General features: G+C 43.5%; 2 protein-coding genes across 4 annotated transcripts; both read left to right on the top strand.

Annotated features, from left to right (window-relative positions):
• The first annotated feature begins 1,204 nt into the window (after positions 1-1,204).
• Positions 1,205-14,259, top strand: slc7a3b (solute carrier family 7 member 3b). 3 transcript variants are annotated; one of them, XM_010902608.4, is made up of 12 exons: positions 1,205-1,454; positions 7,048-7,498; positions 7,878-8,039; positions 8,354-8,525; positions 10,363-10,481; positions 10,579-10,801; positions 11,128-11,267; positions 11,387-11,489; positions 11,696-11,904; positions 12,175-12,341; positions 12,777-12,885; positions 13,151-14,259. In XM_010902608.4, the coding sequence occupies exons 2-12, from the start codon at positions 7,129-7,131 to the stop codon at positions 13,288-13,290; spliced, it is 1,914 nt and encodes a 637-aa protein (XP_010900910.1). In that variant the 5' UTR covers positions 1,205-1,454; positions 7,048-7,128; the 3' UTR covers positions 13,291-14,259. The 3 variants fall into 3 exon arrangements, with proteins under 3 accessions (XP_010900910.1, XP_010900929.1, XP_010900886.1); XM_010902627.3 differs by having other exon boundaries at positions 7,108-7,498; XM_010902584.4 differs by lacking the exon at positions 1,205-1,454 and having other exon boundaries at positions 6,323-7,498.
• Positions 14,260-15,828: 1,569 nt separating this feature from the next.
• ubl3b (ubiquitin-like 3b) lies at positions 15,829-24,257 on the top strand. Its single transcript, XM_010902639.5, has 5 exons — positions 15,829-16,929; positions 19,534-19,642; positions 21,482-21,568; positions 22,149-22,226; positions 22,446-24,257. The coding sequence occupies exons 1-5, from the start codon at positions 16,903-16,905 to the stop codon at positions 22,496-22,498; spliced, it is 354 nt and encodes a 117-aa protein (XP_010900941.1). The 5' UTR covers positions 15,829-16,902; the 3' UTR covers positions 22,499-24,257.
• Positions 24,258-26,700: the final 2,443 nt, after the last annotated feature.

Below are 26,700 nucleotides of genomic sequence, written 5' to 3' on the forward strand. Positions count from 1 at the left end.
CCAGAACAGCTTCAATGTGTTTTGGCATAGATTCTACGAGTATCTGGAACTTGACTGGAGAGATGGAACACCATTCTTCCAAAGCATATTTACTCATTTGGTGTTTTCATGGTGGTGTTGGTGAGTGCTGTCAACCACGATGGGCCAAGATCTTTCATAGGTGTTCAGTTATGTAAAAGCCTGTTATGTAAAAGTATGATTCACATCATTTTCATACTCGTCAAACCTTTCAGTGACCCCTGGTGCCCTGTAGATGAGGGCATTGTCGTCCTGGAAAAGGATGATTTCATCAGGATAGAAATGTTTCACTAGAGGACCCAAAACCAGGCCAGGAATCTGCCCTTCATCACATAAAAGAGCCCCTGGACCCCCCCACTGTAGGGGTCAAGAATTCAGAATTTTCCCCTTGATTTATCACCCATCTGTAGGTTAGTAATCCAAAAGCAGCTGCTTCGTTTTCTCCGGAGTTTAGCTTTTTTCTTGTCGATGAGGAAATCCACCAAGGATGCATTGTTGCCAGGCCAATAATTATTCCATCACCTTCCTGGAAATGTAATTGATCATTTTCAATAGTAATTGGACTCGTTTGGGTGGCTACTGTCTCAATACACCATATCAGTAAAATCACACTGCGTTCTAATATGGGTTGGAGATGCAATTCCAGGGAATTGGTTAGGACGTTTCTAACCTGCATCCTAGGCTGTATGATATGCTGCCTGCCCTGGACCTCAAACATAACACTGTTCTCATTTAATATTAGCCGCAAATCTAAGCTAATATGCGTAAGTCAAATGCAGCTTAATTATGTATCCTTAACTTTCGTTATATTGGCCCTATTTTACACACTTGATTTCCTTAAAATCTGTTGTCAAAAACTGTTTTAAAGAACTTTGATTCCCATTTAGCTCATTTTCATTCAGTTGATTGTGCTCTGAATGCATATATGAAACACCTGTGCTACTGAGGCCGTGCTGATATGAAGCAGCATTAGAGAAATGAGTCAGTAAGGGTTATAAAAACACTAGAAAATGCTGCTCCGTAACAAGTTAGCTTCCCTAACCATTCATTCTGCTTGGTTAAGCAGTTTGAAGTACATTTTCCCATGTGAAAATGAGAAAGGCGCTGAGAGGGGGGGGGCACTTCACCCTGACCAACCAGTTTCTCAGTTAAGGAGATTTGACTTCTAAAACTGAGCAAGGTAAACCTGAACGAGCATGAACGAGTTACTTAACATCTCAAATTATTTTGTTTTTATAAATCTAAGGCAATAAACACACTCGCTACGCAGTGGCCTTCACCAGAGTTACGTCAGAGATTACGGTAATGTGGTTGTATCAGGTTTGTAGACAGTTGAGCGATTTCAGTCAGCAGTCTAGGCAGTAGGTCAGTCGGTAGCCCAGCAGCTCTCATCCTGCTAATCGCAGAAGTTATTTGGAGGTCCATCTATTCCACAGGTAGGTGGTGGTTAATCTGGTAGGTGGTGGTTAATCGAATCTAGATTAGATTTTGTCAGCGGTGTTCCAAGTGTGAAACCAAAATGCGACTAGTCATATGATTTCATTTAGCTTCCGTTAGCTCTGGAAATACCGAGTGGTGTTGTATTTTCTACCATAGGAGTCATTGGAATGTCAAGAATAAAATTTACTCTGGAAAGTCACTGAAGGTGGGGAGAATTATAGAGGATAACAGCGATCGGAATGCAGTGTGACAGCAGTTTATGGACGGCCAATTTGAAAAAGATGAATGCTTTTATGTTATTAAAACAGTATGCATGATCGAGCAGTTACATTATTTGGTACATTATACAGTATGCTTTTGTAATGTGAAAATTGGTCACTTAAATTAATAAATGCGGAGTTTGAACTTCAGGTTATTTTCATTCTGTAATTTCCTTTCAATATTCTTTCCCCTTTTTATTGACGAGTATGTCAAGGGAGACCAAATATTTTGGGACCGAAAATCTAACAATAAATAAGATACAAAGTGATACTAAATGAGAATATACGCTTATCCAGAACCACAGCACTTTCATTAACACTAATCATACTGCAACCTCTAAATATTAAGGGCCGGTTTCGCAGACAGATTAAACTTAGTCTAACACAAAAAAAACAAGCTCAATGGAGTTTGCTGTTGAACTAGATTATTATTTATTTTTTTAATCCTAGACTACGCTTAATCCGTGTCTGAGAAAGCGACTCAAAATATGCCCCAAAACATTTTGGCCCGGTTGCGCAGACTCGCCTAGGCTAGGACTAAAACAACAATCTCAATTGAGTTTTCTGTTTAACATGATTTTCTTATCCTAGACTGGTCTTAAATTATCTGTGCGAAACCGACTCTTAAAGGTGTAAATGCATGCACAGTAAACGAACTTGCTCTCAACTGCCTTTGGATCACATCCATTTTCTGGTTTAATCATATAGGCAACATATGGGCAACAACACAAGCAATAAAAAATACGGTGTTCTCTAGTGTTCAGACACATGTGCTGAACATTCTTATATCAACTGCAGTTAATGCGAGATGAAAATGTATATCACACCTGGAGGATTAATTTACAGTTGTTTCATTCAATTAATTTGTAATGTAACTATGTTAGCAAAATGTTAGCAATATTTGTATGGCTATACGATTATATATTTAGCGTTCACACAACAACATTTGGTGTCATATGCAAACAGCTGACAAGCATTAGCTAGACTTGTTGGTAACCGTGATGATTCTAGCGCGTATGGATTTACAGTAGTTGCGCATCGTTCCATAGGCCGAGATGAGTGATTTTACACTATGATAGTTTGATTCATATGAACAAGACTTGTTGGCAAATGTGTATCGGTTATACCTTCCGAGGTAGTGTGAAACAATTCCGAAAAAAGGCTACTCTGTGTTTACTGAAATCTAAAGACGTTATTTCTCAATTAAATGAGCCGTAATGTCTGCTTCATGCTCCATTTATGAACAGAATATAAAAAAAAACTGGCATTGGGAAGCAACTAAAACATTCACACCGGGAGCTCAAAAAATAGCACTTGTTCATTTGAGAGCGCCATGTTAGTTACCAGGTAAACGTGTGGTGAGTCTTAAAACGTGGGGCCGCATGTGGCTAGTTTACAGTCCTGGTATTTTGGCACAGAATGTTTCCTGTTGCAAGTGTGAAGCCTTAATTCTAGCTAACTCGGGTGTTACTTTAAGGAAATATTTGCTAATTAGCCATAAGTGGAAGCATTTTACATAACTAGTTAGTCTTAAACCATATATCAAAAATATTTAAACATTTTTGACCACCATCTCTCTATAAGTGCTTCAAGCCCCCGAAAATGTGGGTATTAAATAACTCAGCCCTGATTTGATCCCCCCTGCTAATACCTGTTTCAAGCTACCCCAATGGAATGTGTCAACTTGTCCACAATACCACCTCTTTACTACCCACATATTTGATCAATTAAACAATAGGTCCTAGGGACAGACTTGAAACACAGATGCTCTCAATTTGTCTGGAAGCCAAAATGTTATGTAATTCTATTGTTAGCCCATTACACAATGTTGAAATACTACAAATGCATCAAAGCTTCCTTCCTTGAACACAGCAAACTTGTTTTTCCTGTAAAACGTTTCCTGGAAGGTACTTCTGTTAATTGAAATGCGTTCTAGGTGTCTACAGCCACTGAGCTTCAACTCCATATTTAACTGTGGGTATCGGGTGTTTTTTCCAAGTATGCTGCCCCATTTTGTCCAGTCATGGTCCCAATTACACATGGCAAAGTTTAGGCGCAGCAATTGGTAGGGTGGTTCAGTAAGGGCTTCTGTTGTGCAAACCTTCCAAAGACTGTGTTGACATGGAGGTGGTGCCAAACAACCACCTGTCTTGTTTTACCCATGATGATGGGTGACAATAGGATTTTACATGCGTGCCACCTCATATTTATACCCCAGGGAAACTGAAACAGGTGGTAGGCATCAATACAGTTCCTAGATACTGAGGCCAACTAAAAAGACTAGAATTTCACAACAGATGCCACTTTGTTTTAATTTTATGTTTTTTAAGGGTGCTTATTCCTTTGAAACCCCAAAAAAATACTGCTCAATAAAATCGATTGTGTTTGAGAAAGTATTGTGTTCCATTCAAAATATACGGCCAAAATATGACACATTGTTTGTCTTGCTTATTTTTTGCTTTCAGTTTTGCTTATTTTCATGAAAGATGTCAATACTTCTTCAGTTGACTGTATGTGTTTAGTGTGTTAGGTTTTACTACTTTTAGTGGTTTAGCCTGGTCCACAGGGGCAAGTCGGTTGAGAGAATTGGTACAGATCAGTGGTAAGATTGTAAGGAGGAGGCCAGGAAAAGCAATTTTCCATGTTGGATTTTTAGATTGCAATAGCAGAGGTAGAGTCACCCGAGTAGACACTCTGAGCTCCTAGGCTGGGAAGAAAATGTGTGCATAGAATGGGCAGATCGATGAAGTGCGTTGTGGTTCGGGTACTACATAATAAACGGTCTTAGTTAACATGAGTCGGCGGCTGTGCTGAAGCTCTGTTGTCATCCCGACCCGTAATTAGGTTGCCCTTTGGAGGAGAGGATCTGATGAATTGCAAATTTAGCGTGCGACAACACACTGGCATAATTTCAGAAGCTGAAGCGAGGTAACCATGGAAACGTCCGTCCTGGAGTCACAGACCTGTAGGTTGAGTAACGTGCCCTTCCTTGGCCAACACTGGCAGTGATGAAATGGTCAGTTGATAACGGGTGCGTCCGAATTTCCCTGTTTCCTTGAATTGTTCGGACTGAGTCGTGCACTACTCAATCCCCAACTCCCCGATCCACCGTCCGTTTGATTCTAGTTGTGTTCCGTTGGCAGGACAACCACGTTGCATTGTTGCTCTGGCAACCAGGACAGATTTCCTGTGTCACAAGTTCTGCTTTTCAGCTGTGTTCTTGTGTTAATTTTGCACTGTCGTCGTGGCCAGAAGTTGTGATGTCTTCAGCGTACACAACATGTTGAGACATTGTAGTGCAGTGTAGCCCACAGTTTACACCATGTACATTGCTAAGCTGCACTTGTCGGTAATTATTTCTTCACCTCTGAGAACTTTAGCAGACTTATGTAACACAATTGGTTATCCTCTGAATAGAGAAGAAATGCCAACTATGTGCTTGATTTTCTTGATCCCAGAAACTGGTTTTCCCCAAATCCCCTCGCTAGTACCGTCCTCTTGTAAGCCTAGAAGGAGGAAGAAAATATGTGGCGAAGTGCTCAGACGCAGTCATCCGATTGAAGACTGATATCATGGACAGGGTCAGTCACATTGGTCAAACGCTTGGGAAGCGGTTTGTGAGATGGCTGTGGTAACAGCTGAATGAGATATGTATATTTATTGAGCTAATAGCCTTTAGTGTTTACACTACATATTGAGGAAGAGGGCCAGAGGAATGTGTGCTCTGGGTGTATGACTTGCCGTCGCTGGTGTTTCCTGCAGGCATTGTCTCAAGACACGGAAACACAGTTGACACGGATGCTCTGTTACTCTCAATGGGGCGTGTTGCCCAGACTGGGCCTTATTAATCTTGCATGGCATCTCTGGTGTGTGAGCCGGGACCAGCTAGTTGACCTCGGCTCGTGCTCAGACAGGAGTTGTGGCGTGCCCACGGTGGGCCTGAGCAGCTTTTTCTTCCAGTTGAACAGTGGTTTTTGGGGCACAATTATGATGAATCTATAATATATATATTAATTAATGTATTTTAGTTTTACCCGGCTTTGTTTTGGGATCATCTGTCTGCTTTGTTAAATTTTAATTACTGTGCTGTGTCAAGTCAGAAGCCTTTCAGCAAGTTTTTCCGTTCCCATTTCTCTCTCGCTCTCTCTCTCTCTCTCTCGCTCTCCCATGTTTCTTTGCCAACTACGCTATCACCCCCCCCCCCCCGGCTCCCTGTCCTCCTCTCTTTTCTTAGGTCTTCACTTCATTCTCCCAGCTTAGTTTCTTTATGCTGCAAATGAACAGGGTTCTTGACCTCCTCTCTAAGCCAGTCTTTCAGATTCCCCGTTCCCTGCCAAGGTGAGTTTACGGTTTGGCATTGCATGGCTTCTCTCCTCTGAGGGATTACCAGCCAGTGATCTGGTTCAGTTGACACATTCTGGGCCTAAATTGCCATCTGACATTTTTCACTTTTCCTCCAGACGGCCTGTTGAAGCCCCGCTGTCCCCGCTTCAGTGTGACACCCGCCGAGAGAACAGGGTTTGACGCCAGCTGGATAGGTCTGAGGTTGTCCTCAGAGCTACCTGGCCCATGCGTCTCCTTGTTTTGTGATTAGGCCTGTGAGTGTAGCGGGGGGGGGGCCACGGTTCATGCTGAGGCGTTTTGCCCAGGGGGTGTCTCTGAGAAACGACGTGTGCGTGTGAAGTGCTTGATACTGTTGTGTTTACCACCGCGTCCGTCTAAATACACACTGGTTGGCAGAGCGGTACACGTCCTTTCATAAGAACGCCATGAACCTGCACTGAATTCCAAGATTAGAACTAGTTTGATTATTTTTTTTTAAGTGTTTCGCACATTTTCTGAGGATTGTTACTTCATGTTTCAAGCCTAAATTCAAATTCCTTGTCTCAGAGTAAAGTGTTTTGGCACATACCGTATGAGATTAAAATGACTTAACTGTAGAGGGCTTTTTAGACTTTCGCCTTTGACCTGTACCGAAAACAAAACTCTTATTTGGAAAAAGGAAAAAAAAAAGGTATTTCACGTACAATTAGAAATGTACTGTGTATACCATGCATTACAAAACATTCAAAATATATGAAAAATACAATACCAGGAGGTTTCAGAAGTTTTGCATTGACAAATCATTTTGTTGTTTCCTTGTTCATGGATTTTAAAACCTGTCAGTCATGAAGTCTGCATTCTTCTGTGTAAAGAGTTGTATTGTCTGTCAATCTTACTGACATGTTCTTCCCCTTTAGATTAAGTCACCATGACAAGTTTCTGACTATAGAATAGCATGTTATACACAACCGACTGAATGATGTGACTATCTGGAATTTCCCTCCAGAACTCCTCCCTCACAGTATTCAAATATCCCTTCCTCGCACAATTTTCACATTTGACTCAGCAACCTCCCGGTTGTCCCAGTATGGCGCAGAAGAAGCTAGCGTCCTTTTGCAAGAAGCTGCTCCGGCGGCGGGCTCTGGAATGCGACCAGCAGGAGACCCACTTTGCCCGATGCCTGGGCACCCTGGACCTGATTGCCCTAGGGGTGGGCGCCACGCTGGGGGCTGGCGTCTATGTGCTGGCTGGGGAGGTGGCCAGGGAGAAAGCCGGTCCGGCCATCGTGCTCTGCTTCCTCATCGCGGCCCTCTCCTCTGTCCTCGCCGGCCTTTGCTACGCAGAGTTTGGTGCTCGTGTGCCCAGGACCGGCTCGGCGTACATGTACAGCTACGTGACGGTGGGGGAGATTTGGGCCTTCATCACCGGCTGGAATCTCATTCTCTCCTATGTCATTGGTGAGCAGAATATAGGGAGTGGCTGAAATTGGGTAATTTCAGATTAACCAGCGGGAAAGTGATTCCGTCGGGAGCCAGGAGGGTTTATCTGTGATTATTTTATTAGGTTGCAAGAAACACGCTTGAGATAGAAGCTGGTCATGTGAGGTGCATTGATAACAGCCATGTACGTGACAGGGTATTAGTCTAAGCTGTTTAGGCAGCAATGATTTTATTGCAAGACCCAGTCCCTTGAGATGATTAGCAATTCTGAGTTTCTGGATAACTTGAGCTGAAGAGATTTTTCTGGCAGTTTCATGTCCTGGTTGGCCTCTTGACAGAAAGCAGAGGCCCCTTGTAATGCTTGACTCTCATTGGATGTCCTCATCCCGTCCTTCAGGCACAGCCAGTGTTGCTCGCGCTTGGAGCTCCACCTTCGACAACCTGGTTGAACAGAAGATCTCAGACTTCTTCAGAGCCTCCATGTCCATCAGGGTACCTGGGAAAATTCTGGCTGAATACCCAGACCTCTTTGCCCTCATCTTGGTCATGCTGCTGACTGGTAAGTCTCTCATTCACCTGTCTAAAAACACATTTGTAGCCATGGCATGTCCCCTCAGCCATGGCACGCCCCCTCAGCCACTGTAAAGCTAAAAAGCGATATATCCCTGACTGCATTTACATTGTTGCCCTAGAGCAGGGGTATTCAAATCTGTCTGTCAAAGCCAGGTCCTCTCCTGGCTATGGACCTTGTAGTGTAAGATCTGTACACCCCTGCCCTAGAGCATGGGAAGAGTGCCTGTACAGTTTGGCATAATGACTGCCTTTGCTCGATCACCGCCCACGGATCTGACACTTTGGCTAACACCCACGCAGGCCTGCTGGCGTTCGGCGTGAACGAGTCGGCGGTGGTGAACAAGATCTTCACGGGCATCAACCTGGTGGTGCTGAGTTTTGTCATCGCTTCGGGCCTGGTGAAGGGAGACCATGCCAACTGGAGCCTCACTGTCGAGGACTTTGTAAACGCAACCAACATCACTGATCCTGGGTGAGTCACCAACCTGCTGGCAGATTTGGGGGGGGGGGGGGGGTCCAGGGGGTGTTTTAAGTCTCAAGGCAGTAGTTAGTCAAAATCAAAGCCTTCAGAGAAATGAATCTTTTGCGGTATCAGCCATTAGAGATATATGTTCCGACTGAGATATCAGATACAGTGGATATAAAAAGTCTACACACCCGTGTTAAAATGCCAGGTTCTTGTTATGTAAAAGAATGAGACAAAGAGAAATCATGTCAGAACCTTTTCCACCTTAAATGTGACCTATAACATGAACAATTCAATTGAACAACAAACTGAACTCTTTGAGGGCAAAAATAAAAGATACAAACTCACAATAACCTGTTTGCTTAAGTGTGCACACCCTTAAACTAACACACCTTTTGATTTTATTAGTCAGTCTTTTTGGGTAGGAGTCTATTAGCATGGCACATCTTGACGTGGCAATATTTGCCCACTCTTCTTTGCAAAAGCGCTCCAAATCTGTCAGATTGTGAGGACATCTTCTGTGCACAGCCCTCTTCAGATCACCCCACAGATGTTCAATTGGATTCAGGTCTGGGCTCTGGCTGGGTCATTCCAAAACGCTAATATTCCTTTGGTGAAGCCATGCTTTTGTGGAATTAGATGTGCTTTGGGTCATTTTTTTGCTGAAAGGTTAAGTTCCTCTTCATCTTCTGTTTCTAACAGACACCTGAAGGTTTTGTGCCAAAATTGCCTGGTATTTGGAACTGTTCATAATTCCCTCCACCCTGACTAAGGCCCTGGTTCCAGCTGAAGAAAAACAGCCCCAAAGCATGATGCTGCCACCACCATGCTTCACTGTTGGTATGGTGTTCTTTGGGTGATTTGCAGTGTGGTTTTTGTGCCAAACATACCTTTTGGAATTATGGCCAAAAAGTTCAACCATGGTTTCATCAGACCATAAAACATTTTCCCACGTGCATTTGGGGGACTTCATGTTTGTTTTTGCAAACTTCAGCCAGGCTCTGATGTTTTTCTTTGTAAGGAAAGGCTTCAGTCTTGCTACCCTACCCCATAGCCCATTCACATGAAGAATACGGGAGATTGTTGTCAGATGTAGCACACAGCCAGTACTTGCCAGAAATTCCTGCAGTTCCTTTAATGTTGCTGTAGGCCTCTTGGAAGCCTCCCATACCAGTTTTCTTCTCGTCTTTTCATCAATTTTGGAAGGACGTCCAGTTCTTGGTAATGTCTCTGTGGTGCCATATTTTCTCCACTTGATGATGACTGTGTTCCATGGTATATCTAATGCTTTGGAAATTCTTTTGTACCCTTCTCCTGACTGATATCTTTCAACAATGAGATCCGTCTGATGCTTTGGAAGCTCTCTGCGGACTATGGCTTTTGCTCTGACATGCAACTAAGAAAAATCCTACTAGAACAGCTGAACTTTATTTGTGATTAATCAGAGTCACTTTAAATGATGTCAGGTGTGTAATGATTTCTATTTAACATGAGTTTGAATGTGAATGGTTAATTCTGAACACAGCCACATCCCCAGTTATAAGAGGGTGTGCACACTTATGCAACCAGGTTAATGTAAGGTTTTTATTTTTCATTTTTCCCCCTCGAAGATTTGTTTGTTTTTGAATTGTTCGCATTATAGGTCACATTAAAAGTGGAAAATGTTTTGACATGATTTGTCTTTATCTCATTCTTTTACATCACAAAAACCTGGCATTTTAACAGGGGTGTGTAGAATTTTTGAAGTCTCAGTTTGAAACAAGTAGTCTTTACCATGTTTCTGTATTTTCAAAGCTATTGCTATAACCAGTCTCCTGCTCTATTTTATTTTCTGTCCATCCAGTATAATTAAAAAGACATTTGGAGATGGGGGTTTTGCTCCATTTGGCTTCAGCGGAGTCCTGTCTGGTGCAGCCACCTGCTTCTATGCCTTCGTGGGTTTTGACTGCATTGCAACAACAAGTATGTCATTTCTTCTTGTTGCTTCACACCAGGGTAACATTTCTGTTCCCGTCATTGATCAAACATATAAAGACCTCTGAACTTTCTTTCCCCACAGGTGAAGAAGCCAAGAACCCCATGCGCTCTATCCCAATTGGGATCGTGGCCTCTCTGCTTATCTGCTTCTTTGCCTACTTCGGGGTGTCTGCGGCCCTCACTCTCATGATGCCCTACTACCTGCTGAACACACAGAGCCCCCTGCCAGAGGCCTTCAGTTATGTGCATTGGGGCCCCGCCCGCTACATTGTTGCCGTGGGGTCTCTGTGTGCCCTCTCCACCAGGTGACTGTCACACACCAGTTTCCGTGAAATGATCACAGCGCTAGGTGGAAAGCTGTCCAGATGGCCGGCTATTTTTAGTTTTATGTTTATTTTGGGGCCTTGAACAGATCTTTCTGTTTCGTATAATTTGCATTAGGATCCTTTTTTTCGTTTGTTTTCATTGGCCTGCAAGGAACGAAGATTCATTTTCAATATATTAACAACATTAATGTTGTTTCATGTTGTTATTTCAGGATCACTCCGGACATGGCTAGCCTCAGTGCAGTGCCTATAAAATTTAAGTCTTTGTTTAAGTTTGCCTGGTTTCTCCTGTTCTCCCTGTCCAGTTTATTAGGCTCAATGTTCCCCATGCCCCGAGTGATCTACGCCATGGCTGAGGACGGCCTGCTCTTTCGCTTCCTGTCAAAGATCAACATAAAAACCAAGACGCCCCTTCTAGCCACCATTGTGTCCGGTGTTGTGGCAGGTACGCCGAGCCCTCAACAGGCATCTGCTGAAGTCTGCGCCAATGTCTCGGTTTCTCCATGATGTTCTCACGGGCGCGGTGTGCCGCCTGCAGTTCATAAGTGCTATTTGTCTGTGCAGCCCTGATGGCGTTACTGTTTGACCTGGCGGCCCTGGTGGACCTGATGTCCATAGGAACGCTTCTAGCGTACACACTGGTGGCTGTGTGTGTGCTCATCCTCAGGTCAGTGCTGGCGATCTTGGCTGACAGGATTGTCAGACGTTGTTTTTTGGGGGGTTTTCCAACACGCATTCACATTTTAATTTCTTAAATAATCGGTTCCTCCCGGGTATGCTGCTCTTCACTGTAAAAACAACAGTGTTCCCAGTCGAGCTACCCGGTTAACTAGGGGTTAACTGAATCCTGCCTGTTTGTGTGCACGTTTTCAGATACCAGCCGGGCACCCTGGGTGTTAGTGAGAAGTTGGTGGACCTCGGGGGTCGAGGGGGGGACAGCGGGGACGAGCTAGGCCACGAGAGTGCGGGGGAGACCAAGCCGCTCCGGGAGAGGTTCACCGTGAAGATGTTGCTGGTGCCCAGCTGTGATGTTCCCACTGTGACCTCTGGACTCATCGTATATGTCATCACCACTGTCATCTGTGAGTGTCCTCTCTGGGCACAGGGAACATTGTTTTGATTAACACTCCTTGGGTTTATTAGAATAAAACACAGTATGCATAGTTGTTTTGGGGGATCGGCTATGAGGATATAAGGACTGAAAATAATGCCAAATTTAATGATGGGTGAACTTCTTGGAGAGGCTTGGCATATTAGTTAAAGAGGGAAGCAGCTGTTTGATAATTCAAAGAGAACCGTAAGGTACCATTAACAGGTTTCCATTGTGACCAATCTCTGGCCTCTCTCTTCAGCTGTGCTGTTCACGCTGCTGTGTGTGGTTCTGGCTGTTTGGGGCGCAGAGGTGATGAATGGCCATCCTGTCTGGCTCACCGTTTCCATGACACTGGTATTCCTGTCTGCGGTGTGTGTGGCCATCCTCTGGAGACAGCCCCCAAGCAGACAAGCACTCACATTCAAGGTATGATTGCTCGTGTTGTTGTTCACTCGTCAGTCCACTCCACATTTATTTTATAAACCTTTTTTTACATCAGGAGTTGTCACAAGGTGTTTATATGGTTACCCCTGAAGCCTAAAATATGAAAGAGCAAGCAACAACAAGAAATTGATGCACAGGCTGGGAAAACACCCAAGTGTGGTCAGAACCTAGGAAGAAACCTAGAGAGGAGCCAGGCTCTGAGGTTCTTCTGGATCAGTAGTTTTTTCACTTTCAAATGACTAGCAGTTCAATAACAACACTTAAATACGGGACAATGGTGTGACTTCACTTTTTTCAGTTTTGTGGACAGGGCATTTTCTGTTCACCTGTGGTTTCCTCATTCTGGCAGTGCCAATGCCTTGTGTCCATATTTGGTTTGTTGCCTCATCCTCGCTAAACATTTTGAACCCCCTCTAGGTGCCTCTACTCCCGTTTTTGCCACTGGTCAGCATCTTCGTCAACATCTACCTCATGATGCAGCTGGACGGCCCAACTTGGTGTCGGTTTGCTGTATGGATGGCTATTGGTTAGTGACATCCCTAGCTGCACAATTGCATCTTGGTCTTGGTCTCTCTGAGCAGGCCCTGTTAGCCGGAATGACACACAACAGTAGAGGGTGCACACGTTTTCACAGGGTGGTTGAACCTGCAACCCTCATGTTGCAAGCACCACACCCTGCCACCTGATCTCCATGTGTCCAGTCTGTGTTTTAATGCATCAGTGTGTTTTGCTAGTGCAGGTTCCTTTAGAACTGTTTTTCATGTTTTCTTTCCTCCCTTCTGGTTCTACAGGTTTTCTCATCTACTTCGGTTATGGGATGAGGAACAGTTCAGAGGCCTCTCCCAACCGCGGTAAATTAGAACCTGTCCTGAATAAAAGACCCATCTATCTGACCGTGGATGACAGCGAGTTGGAAGAGACAACGCCATAGAAGGTAACGCTGATGAAGTGGGCGTCCCTCGCCCCCGACAACATACCGCGAACGGGGGGGGTATTTTCACAGCTGAGCGTTGTGCTACATCAGACTGTCTTTATTTTTTCTGTTGTTAATTCAAGTCTTAACATGTAGAGATGACACCAAGTGCTACGTACATTTTGGTTGTACTGTGTGTTCGCCGAGAGACAGTCTACCAAAATCAACTTGCCAAACTTCTCTGTATCTAAGCATTTAACTGTCCCAATTATTATGCCATTTTGGTGTTGAAAATGGTAATGGGGGAAATTGTTCCAGCATTTCAACCTGTTATTTTAGTGCCTCGTTTTTTTCTGCCGGAATTTCCCCAAAATGGCATCTGATCTCTCTCTAATGTATTTGTTCGTACTGAGTGCCGTATGTGGTATCCACCCAGCTCAATCACTATGAATGTATTGGTTTTCTCTGAGGAAAGGCAAAACCACCATGCTTGAACTCACTGAATGTACTCTCGAGGGATGGTTGATCATGAAATGAATTTGTTTTACTTGACTCTCCTTACTAAAAAAAAAAGAAATATTTCTCATTTTGAGAAAACCTTTTTTTTTTCATAGAGAATATTTTTTTAGCAATTATGAATTGATGTTGGTTTCGATATTTCTACAGAACCATGCATAAATATATTTTTCATAGGCCTACATACAGTAGATATTTATGTATGCTACACTTTATTTAGTGTTACATGAATTACATGAATATATTATTAATTCAGTAAGAATATTTTGGCTCTGTTCACTAATTTGTGTTTTGACCCATCTGAGTATAGATTACAGAACTTGAAAAAGACTAGATACACTAGGATGGGGTAATGAACAAGAGGTAAAATGACTAGTTGATAACATTACTACTTGTTGATATTACTAGGTGCAGCCTAAGTATAAATTCTGGAGTTACAGGAGTTACACATAAAGGCTTTCAGACTTGAAATATGATTGATTCCATGTTTTATTTTGTACATAACTATTTGTATATATGCTTCATAATTGTATGACTTAAATATGGGCATGGGTATTAATCTCTTGTCTTAAATCAAGGTAGTTATAACATGAACTGAAAATTCTATTTTACACTGTCAGGTTTTGTTATTAGAAAATGTGTTGTGTTTTTGTTTGAATCAAGTTTGTCCTACCTGTTTAACAGTGTGTCAGTCTAAATTGTCAGTTGCTCACCTAATATAAAACTGTTTTAATATTTTATGTCTGTTTAGGTGTTGTGGAAATGTTCACATCATCAGATAGATTATACATAACAATTTGTATCTTGTGGTATCATTGATATACAATTAATATTGGAAGGTCAAGACTGGACAAATAGTTTAGAAAACACTACAAATAGCAATCAGTCTACAGTGTGTGGAAATTGTCAAAGGCTGTCATTGTTTTAAAAAATCTGTGAAGAAGTTATGATTCCATTTACAATAGGTTGTGCTTGATCTTTCCCCAATATCTCAGTTGATTTCTTTGATTTATATTTAATCAGTTGAATTGTTTACATTGAAGTACCAAGAGATGTGTAAAGTGGTTTGCTAATGTGTAATTCCTAAGACATTGCACATTGTTTTGTTATTGTTCTTTAACCATATACATGGTTTTAAAGGGCTTAAAGCTTGTTACAGCATCATGTGCAATGTGTTACATAGTGTCTCAGTAAAATGTTTTGTGAAGTTACAACAGTAGGATGTTTACAAACATTGCTTAAAGATGCATTCCGGGATTTTTGGCCACTGGTCGTAACAGTGGCGCTGTCGAGTCAAAATGGGTCCCTGAAAATGGTGTAGTACAGGGGTGTCAAACCGGTTCCACAGAGGGCCGAGTGTCTGCAGGTTTTGGGTTTTTCCTATAAATTGGTTCCCAGTTCAGACCTACACAACCAGGTGAGGGTAGAAACGAACCAATTAGTGACCTAATTAATCAATCAAGTACAAGGTGAGAGTGAAAACCTGCAGACACTCGGCCCTCCGTGGAACCGGTTTGACACCTCTGGTGTAGTATGATATTTAAGTGCTGATATGTCATCAAAACATGAGAATGTGTTCTTAGTTATAACGGTCGTTAATATACATAGCTAATTATATTTTTCAAAACAGTAATGTGAAAATAACCAGACAATAATATACAACCAGTAATATCCATTTGTACTCTAAACATGAGTACATTAAATGTTGTACATATGAGTAATTTAGCAGTTGTACATGTACCTCTATGTTTTATATCTGTAAATGTGTGATAAAGTGATTGTATAATAATATTTTTTGTAAGTAAATCTAAATCTGAAATGAAAACGAATTTGTCATATCACTTCAATCGATTAGATTTTTAGGCTTTCTTGACAAGGTGGCTTAAAACAAACATCCATCCCAATTTATGTTGATTAGTGACAGTGTTCAACGTTCATGGCTAGTTCAGTCAAAATGGAATCTTACGGCAAGACTGCAAAACCCAGACACTTTGTTGTGGTGTAGATTTTCGTTTCCTATGTTGACAACCAGCTGATTTCCGGTGTCTTTAAATGTCCTGCCATTATTCGTCGAAAAGCAGCAGTTGCAGATAGTAGTGTAGGTTGGTTGTTTTTCTGACGGAAATAAATAATCGAACATTGGATACGTTTAACCATTTGGGATGGTTACATCTTTAAGTATTTATTTGAAACCGGTACCGTTTTTTTTTTCCATTTTAAGGATTTAAGTAAGATGAACGCCGATAGATAAATCGCGGCTTGTCTCTCTTCCCACAGACAGTTGCTATTTTCTGCCGCAGTCAGATATTTTCAGCTAACCTTTGCATCTAGCCAGCCTCAGTTAGTTTTTAGCCAGGTAGCTACAGTGTAGCTACATACGTTATATTTTGTGTTTTCGTAATTATCTTAGTACATGCCTGATATTTAGTGAAGTACTGTATTTGTTTTCTTCAGTCAACCAGTACGTAACGGTTGTTAGCTAGCAGCTTACTTAACTCACTGCTAGCTACACTAGCCATGATACTAGTTACAAGCTAAAACTATCGCTAGTAATACTAGCTAATCATATTTTCAGGTAGCACCGAGTGTTTGACGTTTAGATCTACCGTTTAGGCAACGGATTCTGATGTACCAGGCTAGCTACCGTAATAATGTATTTGTGTGACTGTTGATATTCTGTATTACAGTTAGCGCAGGTAGCTATTTAGCTAAGAATTAAGTGGTGTCGAACTACTGGAGCTAGTTAGCACATTAGCTAATTTCTAGCCAAATGCTAGCTAGCTAACCATAGCTTGCTGAATAGCTGCTGTCTGACAGTGTATTATTTTTGCTAGGAAGTGGTTTATTGACTAGAATAGGTCGTCACCGTGTTAACGTTGCATACGAGTTAGCTAGACTCTATCCTTCGCAAGGATCATATAGTCGAATCTTGCAACCAATTTGTTTCACGTTGGTCAGAGCCCTTGAGATTGTGCCAGGCTGTGTAAAGTGAAGGAGTGGGGGTAAAAGACTAGTGAAACGCACACAGTGCCCTTTGTGCCAGTGGCCCTGTCTCTACCAGCGAAGCACAACACTTCCTGCCTGCTCGGCTCTGTTCAGAGTAGTTCCAGAGCCATGACGAGTCAAAGGGATCTCGATATGGTGAGTAGTCATTGCAAATGAACACAGTCCTTACTGCGTAAGAGCCAGCGTTGTACCTCTTGCGTCAACATGGCTACAATGTGTGATGTTTTTCAAGTCAACGTGTTTGTGGTTTGGGAGCCCGTGGCCAGGGATTAAAGTGAACATAATCAGAAGCTATTTGAGACCACCATCTGTCAAAATGTTGATTGCCCCACATTTTTTCTCCTCCTGTAGGTGCGCCTTAACGATTTGCTTCCTATCCCGAAATCACAGCTCATCCTGGCTTTGGATATTTTTAATCTCTGCCCCCAAAAAACTGTTCATCTGGTCCTTGCCTGTTATAAATTAGGGATGTAAAGAACTGAGGAGAACCAGGAGAACCAGTCCATCTAAAATCGTATCTGTGCAAATCTGCTAGGTAACTCTGGACTTCCTGCAATACCTAAACCTGTTTTAGGTAAACTGGGGTCAGTAAATATTTCCCAATAATAGAGACTGCTTCAGCTCTCTGCATTTCCTTCGGAAAAAGCCATTGGATTAGGCCAACATCCCTCCCCTTTATCCTCCTCCAGTCAGTTTTTTAGAAAGCAAGGACTAAGGAATTTACAATAGGCCTACGCTTGCTTACCAATGTATTTTTTAGAATCCCATGTCAGCTTTGTTGCCAGTGCAGAGCATACAGACCTTTCTCTTCAATTATTAGTTTTTTGTCTCTCGATTCAATAGTCTAAGAGGATCTCCTTGATTTATAAAAAAGTAAGCCTTTGAAAGGGCAGCTGGGCCTGTTTGTGTTTGTTTTGTTTGTTGGCTGATAAGAGGGATGTTGGGGTTGGGGTGGGGGTGGGGGGGGGGTTAAAGCTTGCTAAACGATGGCATGTGTATATAACATCACAGAGAGGTTATGCAGTTCATTAGGGGAGTGGGGATGGTTCTTCCACTGCTTGGGGAAGCTGCCTTGTTTGTAAACAGATAGTTATGGTGTTGGCCTGATGTCACACTCAGTGACACTTTGTTCTGGCTTCCTTGATATCCAGCAGAACACGTAAGGTCAAACCAACATTGTGATATAATTTTTACTCTAGTTGGTTGTTACCTGCTCAGAGACACCAGCATGGTGTTTTTTTTTTTTGTAGTGTGCTTTGCTACCTTTTAACTGTGAGCCGATTGGTTTTCAAGCCTTTTTCCACATGGCTCTCTCCTGTGTCCTTCCGCAGCAGAATTGTTTTAAAACAGAATCTCAAATTGGTGCCGACTGGCAATGTATATGGTTTTGGGATATCATGTTCTGAGGTTCCTGGAAAAATCCATCCCTGTCTCAAATGTGATGACATTACCATCTTATCTTAACGGTATTGTATTGGTCTCTGAACTAATACTGAGTCATGTATTGGAATCAGGTTGAATACAAATATCTGCTGGGATGAATTATTTACACCAAGCCCTGGCTGTGCATGTCCTATTAGAACCTGTCAGATGGTTGAGAGATGGAAGGGGAGTGTGTCTTCCGGCCAGAACAATCCTTCAGAGCTTTCTCTTCTCCGAGCAGAGGTCCTGACCCGGGGCTGGTGCCGTCTCACAGGGAAGGGCTTGGAGCCTGGCTTTCAGATGGTGCCGGAGATGGTAGACTAGCTGTCTGTCGTTTTCAGACACGGCTGTGCGTTAGACTAGCTGTCTGTCGTTTTCAGACACGGCTGTGCGTTAGACTAGCTGTCTGTCGTTTTCTTGAGTGTGGAACTGGGAAGTTGTTGGTAGATGCCGTTGACATTGTCTGCTGAGGCCGTTTGACCGGAAACCTCTTTGTTGCACTACCTTATTCTACTTCCTAAATCATGTTCATTCTCCCCACTGGCACAGTACTCTTGATGTCTGGGCAACTTGATTTACTGAGTTGGTGGTTTAATTAATAATTGATGCATTCTCTGTGGCATTTAAGTTTTGATGCAGTAACCTGGACCAGCTGCTCCTTTGTTCTCAAGGGTAGCATTTATTCCCAGACAGACTCACACATACAGTAGCATGTGCATGATGGCATTATTATACCAAGGAGTGATTGAAATCTATGTTTTTATCCAGGTTTCCTAAAAATCTTATTGCTTTAGGGAGAAATGTCAAATCATTTTCTTTTTTTTTTTGTTTTCTTAGTGGACTGGGTGGGCACAGATAGCAGGGGAAGCCCTCAGTCCAGCCTCCTTCACAGACACCGCTACCCCCCAGGGTTACGCATTGGCCATGTAAATTTAATGCCGTGGCCCAAGGCTGTCTGGGACACCTGGGGTTATCGCATTAGTCCGATGGGCCGTAGAGAGCTCCTCCCCGTTGTGGCCTTGCGTGGTGTAGCCACCCGCTTCACGACGTGTGCCGTCTTATCCTAAGGAAGCGGTCCGGTCAAAAGGGGGGGGCTGAGATCTCCACCGAAGAAATCGAATTAGACAGGAATGCCTATTTTGGTGCAGGTTCTTGGCGGTCATCTCATGTCACCTGAGGTGAGGACGGAACGATTCCGTGTGGTTAACGTACATGCTTCTCTGCCCCGCGGGGTGGAGACGAGGACTTCTGGGATTCTGAAGGGGTTTCGTGAAGAATGTGTGGGGTTATTAAGGTGTTTTGTTTGGGCTGTTCCAGGTGAGCCTGCGTCTAATCCTGGTGAGTGGGAAGACACAGGACTTCGTGTTCTCCCCCAACGACTCAGCCACAGACATCGCTAAGCACGTCTTCGATAACTGGCCCTTGGGTGAGTTTGTGCATGTTGGAAGGGGATCCAAGGTAGTGATATGACCCGTGGCTGTGTGTGCAGGAACAAGGAGCATCCATTTTTCAGGGATACTTACTTCAACCTAGTTTCCTTTTGTTCATTGGGAAACAGTGGTGAGGACCCCTCCCTGGGGTTATTTTTCTTTGTTGGTTTACAACACCGTCTTGTTTCATATGGAGGAATGAATCTTGCCGCCTTCTGAATGATTCTATGGCTGATTTAGAAAACTGTCATGCATCTAATTGACTCCAGGACCGCTTTTGAAGTCCTTAAGTGCAATTATATTTATTTTAGAAAATATTATTTTCCATGCGTTTTGCACTTTATTGGAAAGTCTGGTGAAAGATAGTGGGGAGAGTTTTTGCTAGACGAGCAGTGTATTGGATTCGAACCCACATTTCGGCAGTCCATATGCACCGGAGGCAGTGGGTTAGCCCATGGGACCTCCACAGGACCCCTTTACTGTCATGTTTAAAACAAGAAACCAGGCAAGCCTGGTTCAGCCGGCCCGCGATTAGAAGGAATGTTGCTGCCCAGGCTGGATTCGATCTGCGGTGTCCTATGTGACAGACTGTCTTGAACCACTACGTTGTTTAAACGAAAAGTGTTTTTTCACGTTATACGTGTGTAGAGAAGTGTTGTCTGTTTACTTCTTGCATTGTTAAACCAATCAGTCGTGGGACTCACTCACTCAGTAACAGACATTGGCTCTTCTTGGCCAGCTCCGCTTACGTTCTGCCAATTATAACCAGAGCGGTCACATCTTCACCACGGACCTGGTGAGAACATCACCTGGTGAGATGTTCGTCTTGACCATGGACCTGGTGAGATGTTCGTCTTGACTATGGGCCTGGTAAGATGTTCGTCTGGTGAGAACATCACCTGGTGAGATGTTCGTCTTGACCACGGAAGTTGCATGCATGGTGAACCCAAGACAGAACTCTACAACAGTATGAGAAGGAAAAACATGTATAGGAGAGTTAAAGAACTGTTTTTTTTTATTTTTTTTATTAACAATTCTAATGAAGTGATATAATTTCAGGTCCTTCTGCAAAATCTTCCCAAAGTATGGTGCAGCAAAAATAAAAGCACTCTTACCCGACTGTTGTGTGTTGGGGAAATCAAATAAAATACAGTTTTGAGGTCTTAGACTGTAATGTACATGTAATGGGAATAATTACAGGAATTATAGATGGTGCCTTTTCCCATGGATCTGTTTCACCTTGAAAACCCCTGATTTGCCTCGCTCTTCAAAGTCTGCGTTCTGGCCAAATGCTACAAAGGCCAAACCCACAGATGATAGTTTCTCCTTCAACATCAGTTTGGGTTCAAGCTCTTCCCTGATTTCTTTGAAGTCAAAGCCTCCAAGACTGTCTGGTAGTTCCCAGAGACCCATGGGTTGGGCCGGAGCTAGAACACAAGTAGGTAAATTAGCGTTTAAATTCTGATTGGATGGAACACATCTAATTTCGGCGGGTCCTGACACCACCTCAGTGGAAGCTGCTGCCGACCTGCGCATGCAAAACACTGTGCTGCTGCAGGAGAATTCTGTTTGGACTGTCAGGAAGCCTGACAATGTCAGCAATGTTAATGTGTGTTTGTTGAAGAGAGATGACACCTCCGCTTGAATGTTCATAGAAAGGCTATATATATTATTTATTTATATATATATATATTTATTTATTATATTTATATATTTGTAGCAGTTTTGGCGCGTCTGCTGGCTTTGACCTCTGCTGCTATGAAATGTGTGGGTTCAGCCACGGCAGGAAGTGTGTCACGGGGGTGGTTCTGAGTGCTGCTCTGTTGTCCAATCAGGATGGGAGGAGGAGCAGGTCAGCAGCCCCAATATCCTGCGCCTCATCTTCCAGGGACGCTTCCTGCATGGCAACGTCACTTTGGGAGGTACGTGTCTGTCACTCACATGACATCACGCTACAGTACACGTCTCCGTCATACAGACGTGACATCACGCTACAGTACACGTCTCCGTCATACAGACGTGACATCACGCTACAGTACACGTCTCCGTCATACAGACGTGACATCACGCTACAGTACACGTCTCCGTCATACAGACGTGACATCACGCTACAGTACACGTCTCCGTCATACAGACGTGACATCACGCTACAGTACACGTCTCCGTCATAGACGTGACATCACGCTACAGTACACGTCTCCGTCATACAGACGTGACACCACGCTACATTTCTCAATTATACAAACTGAAATCATACTGTGGATTATGGGTTGATCTGTTTTCTTGTTTACTTTTATTGAAGGGTTCTTTTTCAATGTCACCCTTAAGGACATTCAGTAACAGATGACTCGTCAAACATGCTACAGGTGTACTGGGCATGTGCACTAATACAAGTGAATGCCTAATTTAGCGGTTCTTATCAAGAGCAGCTTACACAAGCAATCATCTTGTGATTGTGTTCCGCACGCTAGTTGTTTATAGGTTCTGTCCTTTTTTTCTCAGCTTTAAAGCTGCCACCCGGCCGAACAACTGTCATGCACCTGGTTGCCAGAGAAACCTTGCCAGAGCCAAACTCGCATGGTGAGTCTTGCCCCCCCCCCCCCCCCCCCCCCCCCACTCTATCCCTTCCTGAAATGGTGCTCAACTCAACCGCTCTGTATCCTGGACCACACTGACCTGTAATGACCGCCCGGTCTGGCCTGTTTGCCCCAGGAGAAGTGAAACTCCAGTGTGATGTTTGCTGTCTGTGGTCATTGTGTCAATGTTGCCTCTGTGTTTTGTGTTACCTCATCTCCATAGGTCAGCGCAACAGGGAGAAGACCACAGAGAGCAACTGTTGTCTGCTCTTGTAAAGAGGACCACCACCAACAACAACAACAACAACCCCCCCCCCCCCCCCCCCCCCAACACACATTCAACCCCCTGGTCGTCTTCTACCTGCCTGTCATCCATGGATTTTGGGAGATCACAGAGGGTCGGGTCAATGGGCTGTCAGTGTGCCGTCTGTCACACATGTTGATTGCATTCTGGCCCAATATGTGGATTAGGAATTTTTGTTTTTTGTGCCAATTGATTAAAATCAATAGTGTTTTTTTTTTTCCTTTTCATTTTGTTCACCCTTCTGCCAAATTCTGCCTTTTCTTCTCTGTGTTGTAAAACCGTGTTAACAATTTGTACATATAATCTGAGTGAGCCCTGGCTGGGCTGGCTGAGTGACCAGACTCCCTTTGCAGAGTAACGCTGGCGCAACGTTGGAACTCTGACCCGCTCTGTGGCGGCTGTTCCGTTTGCCTGTGAAGACGGTCCTCTCAACGTGCTCTTCCGCCGATCACACAAACGTTTCCACGGGTCTTTGTAGAATAATGTCAAACCTCTCATTGCACTTAACTGGCTGGTTTCTTGTACCTCTTATGTATAGTCCTATTTTTTCCATCCCCTCACAGTTTTGGGGGGAAAGAGGATACTGTCCTACTGTTAGAGGGACGGCCGTGCTCTTCAGGTGTCGGCGATGTACAATAGAGTAGTTATCCTGTGGGCAGAGTTTAGTCTGCTGTGACACCAGTGCGCTGGAGTGCTGTGTCTGTCTGGGCTGTGGGGTGTGACTCGGCCTGTCCCTGGGCTAGGACCAACGCAGCCGGGGAGTTCAAACTTAGAAAGGGACAGTTGTGTCAAATACCTGGTTATGGTTGGGGGGGGGGGGGGGTTGTTGTCACACTGGGTCACCACCTCAAGGATGAAATTGTCTCGCTAGATGAAGAACCCTATACCCTTACTCATCCCTAAAGTTTATTTTTTTTCTTTGTTCTTTTATTTTCTTCTTTATTTACTGAGCGTAAAGATATATGAAGGATTAATTCCGAGGGACCGTTTTGAGCGTGGTGTTCGGTTTGGCGTGCGCCACTGATCACCCTGACCGTTCAGACATCGTCTGTCCCCCAGGGAAACCCCTCCTCACCATGCCCTGTCTGACCTGAGTGAGCCGTAAGAGAATCGAGATCAGCCAGTCTATGCAGAGTGTACATGACAGGACGTCTGGACTCGAGGCTGGGGGGGGGGCCCTCCTAGGAGCAAGTTAGGGGCTGGGGTGTGGTCTTAGGAGCAGGTTCCCCTCTGGAGGAAATGAAGACGGTGGTATTTGACCTCCTTTTATGCTGTTGGTTTTTGCCTTTTATTGTGGAATTATTCAGTAACACCATTAATATTGGAATTTGAAAATGTCAATTCTTATGTGTTGATATTGTTTGTTCTGTTTTTATTGCTTGAATCCTGGTAATTGAATATTTCTTTGTCCCAGGGGTTAGTATGTGTATGTCTTGGAGTGCGTGCGTGCGTGTGTGTGTGTGTGTGTGTGTGTGTGTGTGTGTGTGTGTGTGTGTGTGTCTGGGGGTTTGTGAAGCAGGTGTTAGAGTGCAGATTGGTCTTGGATGGCTGTGGTTTCCATGGAAACAGTGAGGATCCTTCCTTTTGAGTGACTGTCCTTTGGTTTGTGTTTGTCAACCAATGTCACTGCTATGAAACTTTGCTCAATATGAATAAATGTACAAAAAAAATTAAGGAAATGTGGTATGCTTAAAGCTTGTATTATAAATTAATAAAACCTCTTTAAATAATGCTGTGAATCATTTTTGGTAAGGGGAAAAAAATAAATGATGACTTGTAACAATCTTCAAGTTGATGAATTTACTAGTTGTGTCTGGGTCATACAGGGATGTCTACATAGTTAGGCAGGTGTGCTGCCTCTAGATGGCAGTGTTGTGTCCACTCCTTGTTTTCTCGTCCTTGCTCTCGGGGCCTCATCAAAAACATTACTGTTCAAGACCTGGTTACTATAAAGACAAATATCCTGTTTGTGTGATCCTTGGACAAAAATACTTATTGTAAAGTGTCATTCTTATTCAAAACTCAACACGAGAAGGCGAGCTTAGCCGTAATCCTCTGACCTGTGCTATAACCCACTGCTCTTTTCAGTCTTTTAAAATCAAACTACTGGTCCATCCGTGCATCTGCTCTTCTGCCGCCGTCAGCTCGTCTGGTGTCTGTGTTCGCAACCGAGTGCTGCTGTGAACCGAGGCCTGAGCGGAGAGAGCCTGTCCTAGGCTGTCGACCCAGGCTTATTGCATCTGTTGAACGCCTTGTGTCCCTTCAACACAGTTGCTGCTGTTCCAGGATGAATAACAACTTGGAGGTCGCACGTGCGTGGTGATCAGGGCACGTTTGGTCTGTTGGTCGGGTGTGTAAGCCTGGAACCTTGTCAAAGGGTTACACCCAAAAGGCCACCTTCCCTGTCGTCGTCTGGCCTGGACTGGAGACTGTCCTCTACCGAAAGGAGGGCTGCGCGTGATGTGGCGACACAGAGGACTGTTTGTCTTTCTGAGGCCCTGGGAGAACCGTCCCTCCTTTTCAGCGTCGGCCTGGGTCTCTATTTCCCATACTCCTCCCGCCTCCCACTCTCTGTCATTCTTTCTCACAGGCACTCTGGGTAATAGGTGTGTCAACATCATAAAATTAATAGATGTGTGAGGCTCTGCTCCAGCAGGAGGGTTGTGACTTGATAAATGTTTTTCCCCTGTTTTTGAAGCCTACCAGAATTCCATTTACCGTTCCTGCTTCTGGCTAGTCAAGAGTCATCTTGCCTTGTCAGTCCCACTTATATCAAACCCAGGTGTGAGTATATGTGCATACGCAGAGAGCACATTGATGAGATGATATCAGTCTTGTCATTTTACACTGAATTATTATTTTTTGCCTCAGCTGCTGTTTTGATGGACAAAATCATAGAACTATGCATTTCTGCATATTTATGTGCACTTTCTGCAATCTTTTATTGCCACTCATGGAACATGAGACCAAAAGTTAAAATGTTGCTTTATGCTTTTCATCAGTATAAAATAATCAGCCTAGTCTAGACAGCAGCGTAATAATCTGATTAGAAGGCAGCATAATAGTCTGATTAGAAGGCAGCATAATAGTCTGGTTAGAAGGCAGCATAATAGTCTGATTAGAAGGCAGCATAATAGTCTGGTTAGAAGGCAGCATAATAGTCTGATTAGAAGGCAGCATAATAGTCTGGTTAGAAGGCAGCGTAATAGTCTGGTTAGAAGGCAGCATAATAGTCTGATTAGAAGGCAGCGTAATAGTCTGGTTAGAAGGCAGCATAATAGTCTGGTTAGAAGGCAGCGTAATAGTCTGGTTAGAAGGCAGCATAATAGTCTGGTTAGAAGGCAGCATAATAGTCTGGTTAGAAGGCAGCATAATAGTCTGGTTAGACAGTAGTGTAATAGTCTGGTTAGAAGGCAGCGTAATAGTCTGATTAGAAGGCAGCATAATAGTCTGGTTAGAAGGCAGCGTAATAGTCTGGTTATACAGTAGTGTAATAGTTCTTTTTGAAAGTACAGTGGTGTGGAAGAGGGACAATCGGGATGTGTGAGAATGTTGTTTCAGTGTGTGTCGCTGTCTGTGTGAATGTGTGTATGTTAATGTCTGTGAGATTGTATATGTAATTGTCTGTGTGAGTGTGTGTCACTGTTTGTCTGTGTGAGTGTGTGTCCCTGTCTGTGTCAATGTGTGGATGTTAATGTCTGTTTGACAGTGTGTGTGTGTGTGTGGGTGTTGATGCGTGTGTGTGTGTGGGTGTGTGTACAGTTGGGTCTGTTTGGTATGGGGTGTGCATTCCTTTGTCTCTGTTGTTTCTGCACCAAAGCCCCACTGAGGGTGGGGTGATAAAAGAGTTCAGTAGGCTAGTATTAAAACACATGACAGAGTTCAGTAGGCTAGTATTAAAACACATGACAGAGTTCAGTAGGCTAGTATGAAAACACATGACAGAGTTCAGTAGGCTAGTATTAAAACACATGACAGAGTTCAGTAGGCTAGTATTAAAACACATGACAGAGTTCAGTAGGCTAGTATGAAAACACATGACAGAGTTCAGTAGGCTAGTATTAAAACACATGACAGAGTTCAGTAGGCTAGTATGAAAACACATGACAGAGTTCAGTAGGCTAGTATTAAAACACATGACAGAGTTCAGTAGGCTAGTATGAAAACACATGAC

Source organism: Esox lucius, chromosome 4, assembly GCF_011004845.1.
Source record: "Esox lucius isolate fEsoLuc1 chromosome 4, fEsoLuc1.pri, whole genome shotgun sequence".
In the NCBI taxonomy this organism is placed as follows: domain Eukaryota; kingdom Metazoa; phylum Chordata; class Actinopteri; order Esociformes; family Esocidae; genus Esox; species Esox lucius.